The sequence below is a fragment of the Sarcophilus harrisii genome, chromosome 2 (genome assembly GCF_902635505.1).
Source record: "Sarcophilus harrisii chromosome 2, mSarHar1.11, whole genome shotgun sequence".
Classification (NCBI taxonomy): domain Eukaryota; kingdom Metazoa; phylum Chordata; class Mammalia; order Dasyuromorphia; family Dasyuridae; genus Sarcophilus; species Sarcophilus harrisii.
In genome coordinates, this window is record NC_045427.1 from 21,364,223 (window position 1) to 21,373,987 (window position 9,765).

Sequence of the window (9,765 nt, forward strand, 5' to 3'; positions counted from 1 at the left end):
GAGCTCCAGCTGGTCAGAGCATAGCGGTTACCTCCGGTTGGCAAGTTTACATCCCACTTGTAGAAGCCTTGCAAGGCTCAGTTATCAATCAAGGTGGACTCCAGTCAGATACTGTGCAGAACAGAGACAGCTTAGGCTGGAGTGGAGATCCCAGAGGTTGCCGTCCTCCGCCCCCTTGGAGAAGAGGAGGAAACAGTACCTGGGAAATAGATCTTGCCAGGATCACCCATGCCCCTGTACCGGAACCAGTTCCGGACTCAAGTCACAGACTTGGTGGATTACAAATCTGAGATACAAAGGGAGGGCATCGTGGAGGGCACTGGGAAGAGAGCTTTGCGTCCAGGAGAGAAGTCCTTTGTCCCCATGGCCACACTCTTGAGGGCTGGGGATGCCATTGTAGGTTCTGGGAAGCCCTTGTCTCAGGTACCTGCCGGAGTTGGCTGGGAAGCAAATCCACTCCCAGCAGTTGCTGCTGCTTGCTGAGGCGATGGGGAAAGATGCTGGACAGAACCATTGCAGTGATGGGGAAAGACGCTGGACAGGGCCATGCTGGACAGGGCCATTCCGGTGATGGGTAAAGAGATGCTGGACAGGGCCATTCTGGTGATGGGTAAAGAGATGCTGGACAGGGCCATTCTGGTGATGGGGAAAGACACTGGACAGGGCCGTTCTGGTGATGGGGAAAAGACCAGCTGGACAGGGCCATTCTGGTGATGGGGAAAGATGTTGGACAGGGCCATTCCAGTGATGGAGAGAGATGCTGGACAGGGGTATTCCACCAGGGATTGGTCCAGTGCCACCTGGGTGGGCGTTGGAACCCAAGATGGTGCCAGTTAGCTCATCTCCATCAAGACTGGAGGAAAGGGGTTTAAACAGGGAAGCAGGAGGGATCGAGTGGAGGACCCCAGGGCTCCACGGCGGGGAATGGGATGTCCTGATGGGCTTTCTGGTTTTCACAGTGGTCGGCAATCTGGCAAGCCCTTTGCTGTGAGAACTCAAGCCTGTCACGGGCAAGCCTTGGGAACAGAAGCAATTTGCCCAGCTGGGCGCGGCCTAGTCCCCAAGCGATTCCCCTGGGTGCCTGGAGGGTGGGCAGTGTTTAGTGGGGGTTGGGAGAGTAGGATCCAGGGCCTTGATGGTCTAGGTGAAGGACCCGGTCTCCCATTCCTGGCTGGCCTCGACCCAAGTCTGGGCTTAGGGAGAGGCTGCCGTTTTGCCCAAGTCCATCGCTCCGCCGCCGCCCATCCCCCTTGACTCAAGAGAGGCTCAGTTATTGGCAGAAGGGAAGAGCAATAAAATGATTTTATCGGAGGGGGGGAGCTGAGAACAGGAGAGCCAAGCATTGCGGGAGAGCGATCGAGGTGGAGGAGGAGGAAGCCAGGGAGCTGGGGGAGGCGGGAGGGAGGGAAGGGAAGCCCCGGTGTCTCTGCACCAAGGCGATGAAGGCCGCGTCAAAGGTTTCCCGGAGGCTCATGGCCAGGAAGTCCGAGCAGAGGTAGTTTTCACGGACGTAGTGCCTGACGGGCAGGTCATGGCCGGAGAAGTTCTTGGGCCCCTCGGGCCCCGCCAGGCGGTCAGGCTGCGGCCGCCGGCACAGCTCCCGCCACAGGACCTGGAAGGGCAGCCGGGGCACTGGGAAGATCCAGTCGCCTGTGGCCGTCTGGATGAGCACCCTGCCCTCGTCGTTGGGGAAGAACTTGAGGAAACCGCGGAAGTTGTAGTGGGGCTGGGGGTCGGGCTGCACCCCCAGGCGCACGCCCTGTGGGAAGGCGATCTGGGTGACGGGCCTCGACGCGAGCTTGGTGCTTGAGTTCCACTTGGCCCTCCAGGAGAAGGGCGAGGGCACGGGTTTCTGGGGGATTTCCGCCAGGTACAGGTTGAGCAGGGACAGTGAGTCCCGCGGCAGGCGGACGCCCGAGTCCGTGGGCCCAGGCTTCTCGACCTCCGGGGAAGCCTCGCAGAGGCTCCGCAAGAACGAGTAAGACGGCGCCCGAGTGGACGAGAATTGCTGCTGGGAGCCGGTGGGGGTGACCCGGGAGCGGCCGGACAACTCGCTGATAGACTGGAGCCGGCTGGACTCTCGGGAGCGGCCCACTGAGGAGCTGGGAGCGGAGCCGGACGAGAAGGGGACCGTGGAGGGCCGGGGACTGCCCAGGGTCGGGAGGCTGGACGAGGATCGGGAGCCGGAGGGGGCCTGCTGGCTCGAGATGGCCATTGAGGAGAAGCCGGCGGGCAAGGTAGGCTTGACTCTCTTCAGGGGGCGGAATCTTCTGCGGACACGGGGAGTCACAGCGGAGCCCCTCTTGCGGGGTGGCTGAGGCCTCCGCGGGGGCTGAGGCTTCAGGGCCTGGGCAGCCTTCTTAATGTGTGGGGCCTCCTTGGGAACCACGGGAGGCTCCTCCCTAATCCGCCTGAGTTCCTTCCTAAGCCGGGGAGGCTCCTTCGTGATCGGAGGGATCGCCTTCCTACCCCTGGGAGGTGCCTCCTTAATCTTGACCCAGTCCTCCCTGACCTGGGCAGGCTCCGGGATTTTAATCTTTGGCAGAGGCTTCGTTTGGAGCCATTGGACGAAGGCGACTTGGTTCTGGGCTTCCTTCTCTTTCTGGAAAGACAAGAGGGATTGCCTGATTGGTCGGGCAAGAGGTTACCCTTCTCCCCCTCCCCCCATCGTCGAGTCATATTCAGCAGCCCCCCACTGCCGGGCCTTTGAGTTTCCTCCCCTCAGCCAGACAGTCGCAATGACGAAAGGACTGCTCCGGACCACGGGTCCCTCCAAAGGAACTCCCTCTACAACCCACGGGCAAGGGGGTGACCATTGTTTCCCTGAAGATCTGCAAGGAGGCCCCGCCAGCTCTAGAGCAGCCCATTCCTTCTTGGCACTGACACTGTCCTGATGTCCAACCTAAGTCTGCTCCTCTGTGTCTTCAAGCTCTGTGTTCCGGGCTCTGCCATGTAGGGCCAAGCCAATCTAACCCTTCCTCTGTGACACTCTTGGCGACCCCTTGAAGGTGGCTATGAGGTCCAGCCCCAACCCCGTCCCCGGGCCAGACACCTCCATTTCTTCCAGCTGCTCCTTATATCACACGTTCTCCAATGTCTTCACCATTCTAGCCAGTTCATCCACATCCTTAACCTAAAGGGTAAGCTAAATGACCAGAATATTCCGGGTGAGGCTTGAGAATGCAGCCCACAACTCGTCATCCTTTCTATGGGAATGAGACACATCAAGTACGAGATACTTGACCAAAAGCTTGTCTACAATCGAGGTCAACTTTATCTACAACATTTCCCTGATAAACCACTTTAGGAGACCTGTCAAAAAAGGAAATGAGGTTAGTATAACAGTCTGTTCACGATGAAGCCCCGCTAGCTCTCGGTATCACCACTGCCCTTTCTAGAGGGTGGCCAACCGTTTCTCTGAGGATCTGTTGTAGAATTTTCTCAGAAATCCAAAAGCGAGCTCACTGGTCTGTCTAGAGAGCGCACACACTGTTCCTTCCCTTCCCTTTTGGGAAAACCGAGCTATCTGCCTTCTCCAACTTTGTGGCACCTTTCCCATTTCCCACGATCTGTCATCAGATGTTCCTGATGGGAGATGGGAGATGGGGCTCAGTGATCACATCTGTCAGGATGTGGTTCAACTGGATCACGTGACCTGAATTCATCAAAGGAAAACTAGGAGCTCTCCTATTCTTTCCCTTTTTGTCTCTGACATCAAGTTAACACTGAACTTTCCAGTGCAAAGGGTTTTCTTTTGGGAAGAGGAAACAGAAGCTAAATAAGAATCGAGGAGCTCTGCCTTCTTTGTCAGTTATTTATTGACCATTCACCCCAAGCAAAACTACACGCTTTTTTGACCTCATTTTGCTTTAAAACCCCCGACCCATTTATCATCCTAAGCTTCCCTGACACCTTTCAGCCGGAGCTTTAGCACTCCTGACTATTTTGACAGGATTATGCAGTTGGGGGACAGCGAAGACCCCTTCCATCACAATGCAACTTCTCTCTTTCTCCATTTCTGCACTCTACCCCTCCACACACACACATTTTGACCTACCCTTCCAATGAACTTATCATGGAATAATATTGTCCATTACATTAAAATCTTCATCTTTCTCCCTCACTGCCCTGTAAACACCAAGAGGGAAGGGGAAAAAACCAAAAAATTGAACACATGCTCAATGAGAAATCGAATACACGTCCAATTGCTTGTTGCAATGGACACAGGGTCAAGTGGACGGGCTTCTTAGGAGCATAGGCCATTCTCTGAGACTCAAAACTATAGAGGAATTGCTGCTTTATAAAGAAGGGAGTTCTCCTTCTAGCAATGAAGTCACAGCTCTGGACACCAGACCACTACCACTAAAAACGAACAACGAGCCAGGCATAGTATGATAGCCACAAATTGCTGCCCTGATCTTCTACAGAATGGCCACTTCTGGACCGGGATCAATAAACAAGAATCCCATGGTTCCACTCTTCTGGGCTGGGATCAATAAACAAGAATCCCACAGTTCCATCCTGAGCCCGGCGTCTCAGGCAAACAGGGTGAAATGTGGGGCACTCGACTCGTTCCTCCCTTTATGGGGACAGAAACCATTGAGTAGCTTGTCTCAAAAACACAGGAAGTACAGCTTGAGCTGGTCTCAAACCCAAGCTGGCACAGGGGCAAGGCAGCCTTGCCCTGAGGGGACAAAGCTTCCTCTGGGGAGATCAGAGGGGGAAAGGCTGTGCAAACTATGTCTGAAGAAGAAATAAAGAATGGTAGTGGTAGTGGTAGTGAAAGGAGTCTGAGGTTTAGAGGCAGAGGATTAAAGTCCTTATTCTGGCTTTTTTTTTTTTTTTTTTTTTGTTACCTATGTGACTTCAGGCAAGTCATTGGTTTCTCTAGGGGCACCATGGTGCTTAGAGTATTCTATCTGGAGTCAGGAAGACCTGAGTTCAAATCTGGCCTCAGATACTGAAGAGCTCTGTGACCTTGGACAAGTCACTTAACCCTGTTTGCCTCAGTTCCCTCATCTGTAAAATGGGCTGCAGAAGGAGATTGCAAACTACTCCCCCATCTTTGCCAAGAAAATTCCAAATGGGATGAGGTGAATATAATTGAACAAGCAGCAAATCTCACCTCTACTCCCAGAGCCATCCAATCCATTTTAAACCCATCTTTCTTACAGGCACATCAAGGGCTTCAAAATTATCACTTATTGTGTATATAGAATCAGCTCTAGAGCTTCCCCCTTTAACAGGTGTGGAAACTGTCATCTAGGGAGGGTAAGTGATGTATCCAAGGCAATACAGGTAAGCATCGGAGGCGGGCCACTTAGGACTGTTCCTTCAGGACAGGGACTATTTTATACTTGCCTCTGTCCAAGGTACCTAGCGCAGTGCCTGGTACAGTCAATCAATACCTGTTAAACGCGGGAAGGAACGAACTGAGGGATGGATCGCCCTGAGAAGAGATGCTCGTTCTTGTCATGGGGTCCCCTTTACCACATGACCGTGGGCATCCAGCTTCTCGAAGACTTCCAGAATGGGGAGCTTACCTGGCTCGGCTTCAGGTCATCAAGCTTAGCTGCTCTGGCGCTAGGGAATAGGTCCTATTCACACAACTATTACTCTGAATTGGTTTGAAATAAAGTGTAGAAAGCGCAACTAAGTCAATACATAGCACGAGAGACAAGAGAAGGAAGGAATGGCGGGAATCAAGGAACGGGAGTGGGTAACAGGCACCGAGGAGGACAGTCTTCCCAAGGCAGCAACTCAGTCAAGGGCCCCCAAATGCCAAGGGCTGAAAGTTGGGTTTCCATGACCAAGGGAACATAGAAAGTCAAAGCCCCAGACCTGAAGACAAAGGAATTCAGGAAGGCTTAAGACCAGCGGGGGTTCTTCTGAGAGCTCCCTCCCAAACCCCTCCACAATCGCCCTTTCCTACTCCCTCCCAGGAGGAGCTGACCACCCATGTGGTCCTTTCCTGTCATCTTCCTGCCTCTTGCTACCTTCTTTTTAAAGAGGTATTTTTTCTGCATCGTCAGCAATTTCTTTTTAAGCTGGTTCAGGCAATACGTCTCTTCAGCCAGTTCTTTCTTGTCCTGTTTCCACATGGCGTCCTTCAGGAACCTGGGTTCAGGGTGGGCAGAGGCAGGAAGGCAGGGTTCAGTGCTGTATGTAACTCTCTTGGGTCTCAGCCTTAAAATCAATTCCCTCCTGCTCTCCAAGCTCTCCCATCCCAAACCACAGCTACCCCATCCATTCATGTTTTATTTCATTTTTTTAGTCTTTCCCAGGTCATCTTATAGTAGGAGGCTCTTACTAGGGTGGATGTGAGTGGGAGAGATGAGTTTTTCTACACACTTTGCTCTGGGAAAGGACAGAAGGACACGGAAGTGTGAGGGGGGAAGAGCTGAGTGAGCTAGGGAATGGAATGGAGCAGCACAGCCCAGTCCAGAGGCAGATCTGGTGACCTCCGAAGGCCCCTCCCAAAGCGAGATGTCACCTAGATTACCCAGAGGCCCCGGGGTGACGTCGGTGGTCTCCAGGGGATGGGCCTCTCTTCTCCTTCCTGGACCCTTTTCAACCCTGTCCCCAGCTGTGACACAGGGATATTACTGAAAGGAACTCCCGAGGCTGTGGAGTTGGGGTTAGATTTGTCCCTCTGAGGTGATATTCAGTTATTTTCATCAGGTCTGACTCTTTGTGACCCATTTGGGGTTTTCTCAGCAAAGCCACTGGAGTGGCTGGCCACCTTCTCTAGCTCATTTTATAGATGAGGAAACTGAGGCAAACAGGGTGAAGTGTGGGACACTCGATTCGTTCCTCCCTTTATGGGGACAGAAACCATTGAGTAGCTTGTCCCCAAAACACAGAAGTATAGCTTGAGCTGGGCTCAAACCCAAGCTGCTTTCCATTTCTACCACGTTGCCAGGGATTGGGAGGCTAAGACTTGACATCCAAGGCCTGCCCATACCCAGGCTTCCCGTTTTCCCAGCCTCATCTCAGGCTAAGCCTCCCTAACTGGCACTCTGGAAGCCGTCTTGGACTTTGAGCTGGTTTCCTGCCTCTGGGTTTTAGTCAGCGTCCTCCCCCTTGGAATCCCTCCCCACCTTTCCAGCAGAGTTCAGAGGACTCCTCCTGCCTGAAACCATCCTTGCTCCCTCCTCCTCTAAGCCATGTTTCTGTGGTTCTCATCTCCCCCCTTTTTGTTGCTGCCACCCAGATCAAGAGCCTCAATGTATACGATCTTGCATTTTCCCAAAGCCCAGAGCTGGAGGCAGCCTAGAGCAGGCACCTGATGTTTTCATTAACTGAATGTCAGGGAAGGTGGGGTAGCAGTGGGGAGGACCCTGGCCTGGGCTCTGCCCAGGTCCATCTGGGCAGGTCATCTAACAGCTCCGGGATCCATTTCCTCATCTATAGAACGAAGGGGTTGGGCTCATTGACCTCCAAGGGCCCTTTGGGGCTTCCATTCTAGAATCCCATCCATATTTTCTCCTCGGTTCTGTCCCTTAGAACCTGTTCATCAGCCATGGCAAGTTTGGGTTTTGGGCAACGCTAAATCTGCCCCAGGGGCCTGGAGCTTCAGAAACTGAGGTTGGGGAGCTGAGGTGTCCTTCCCCATCCAGGGGGCTCCTGGAAGCCTACTCGGGGTGGGGGTGGGAGGGGGATCATGGGAAGGAGGCCAACGCCTCCCCCATCCCTCCTGCTCTCTTCTCTAGCCCTTCCCGCCCCTGGGTGGCGCTGGGGCTCTCACCGGGCACAATCTCGGTGGTTCCAGATCTTGCATAGGTCGAGGCCTTTCCGCTGACGGTTGTCGGTGATGTGCACGTTGCCCCCAGCTTCCACCAGGACTTTTATGCAGTCCAGCATGCCCTCCCCGCTCGCCAGGTGCAGCGGGGCTGTGCCATTTTGATTTTGGCTAGAAGCAGCGTGCGGGGGGGAGGGGGGAGGGAGGGGTGAAGGCAGGGGGAACAAGAAGGGCAAGAACATGAGAGGGGGTGTGCGAACCCGGCGAGTCACCTCACCAGTCCTGGCCTCGCCTCCCTCTCCCCAGGCTATCTGAGGCGAACACGGGGCCAGGCAGCGGCTGCCGGGAAGAGAAGCGACCTCAGTTCTTACTCTGGGCTTCCCTCCTCCACTCCAGCCTCTAACCGCAATGTCCTTCATTCGGGGAAGGGCTCCTCCACCGCGGGTCCAGGACACCCCAAAGCCCTCCTCACTTAGTCCAAACAGGCCGTTACAGACGGAGGAACCACGGCCGCTGGGGGAAGGGCCAAGGTCCCCCGGAAAACCGGTGGCAGGAGCACCCGGTCTCTCCCGCCTGCAGCCCTGGGGGGCAGCAGCACTCACGAGTGTGACTCAGTTTCCTCATCTGCAAGATGGGGACAAGAGTACGCCCAGGACTCCCTCCATCGGGCGCATGTGAGGAGAGTCCTTGGCAAAGCTACAGAAATGGGCCCTGGAGGGAGCATCACTGGGGAGTTCATCAGCATGAGGGAGCCCCCGTGTGGAAGCCCCTTTCCCGGGGCAGGCCCCGGAGGGCGGCTCTGACCCCGAGCCCGGCGGCCCGAGGGGCCCGAGGGGCGGGCCGTGCCCGGGGAGGGGGCACTCACGCATTGACCGAGGCTCCCGCCTTCAAAAGGTACTGGACACACTTGAGGGACTCTCCTGGGTCGCCCTTATTGATGGCCAGGTGAAGGGGGGTCCAGCCCTTGCACGTGGTGATGTTCACGGGGAACCTGTACTGCTCCACCAGCGCCGTCAAGCAATTCAGGTTACAGTGCTGGGCCGCCAGGTGAAGGGCCGTGAAGCCCTGGGGGGGAGGGGCGCGGTGAGCCGCCCCGCCCCGCCCCTCCCCCCCTCGGGCCGGGCCCTTCCCGAGCTGCTCCCGGAGGCAGGAGCCCCAGGCCCGTCCAAGGGGGGGGGGGGGGCGGCCGCGGGGCGCACCTTGCGGTCCGTGCGGATGTCCCTCTGGTACTTCAGGCACTGATGCAGCCACTCCAAGTTGCCCACGGAGGCTGCCAGCAGCTCCGGCTTCTGCGCCAACGACTTCTTGGCGATGAAGCTCTTGCCGAGACGGGAGCTGGGGATGGATGGGAAAGGGAGAGCGCATCAAGGCTAGGCGCCCCGGACCGGGGCGAGATGGGGGGGGGGGAAGTGGGAGGGGCCTGGGGTACTGGGGGAGGGGTCAGGGAGGGAGGGATGTAGGCGGGGCCAGAGAGGAGGAGAAGCCCGGGGAGGGGGCGGAGCCAGGATGATTAGACCAGGTGAGAGGGTAAGGCCCGGAGGGGCGGGGCTGGATGTGGGCGGAGCCATTCAGGAGGAAAAGGCGTAGAGATGGAAGGAGAAGCCTTAGGGAGGCGGCGGAGGTAGGACGAGAAGGCAAGGTGAGAGGTTGGGGCCTGAGGGGGGCAGGCCGTATGTGGGCGTGGCCATCTAAGAGAAAAAGCTGATGGGGGCGAGGATACAAAGTAAAGGCGAAGGTGGAACCATGGGAAGGCGGGGGCGGAACCTGGGGGGAGAGGCCTATGGGGGAGGGGGCGCGGCTCAGAGCCTAAAGAACTGGTGGTGGGGAAGAGTCTCAGCCTGAAAGGGCGGCTGTCTCCAGGACATCCCTTCCACCCCATCCCCGCCCAGCCCTGGTTCCTGGCCTGCAGAGTTAAGCCCCCGGGGGTGGGGTTATGTGTTATCTTACGGGAGGCAGGCGCCAGTAGTATCCCCATTTTACAGGTGGGAAATAGACTGAGACATCTCCCTCTTCCTCATTGGAGT

General features: G+C 56.1%; 1 protein-coding gene across 1 annotated transcript; it reads right to left on the reverse strand.

The window, feature by feature from the left end:
- Positions 1 to 409: 409 nt before the first annotated feature.
- ANKRD53 (ankyrin repeat domain 53) lies at positions 410 to 9,096 on the reverse strand (the record flags this gene model as incomplete). Its single annotated transcript, XM_031949730.1, has 5 exons — positions 410 to 2,602; positions 5,997 to 6,117; positions 7,748 to 7,912; positions 8,607 to 8,806; positions 8,941 to 9,096. Coding segments are annotated over 5 exons (1,941 nt in total), but the record flags the coding sequence as incomplete, so codon positions are not given.
- Positions 9,097 to 9,765: the final 669 nt, after the last annotated feature.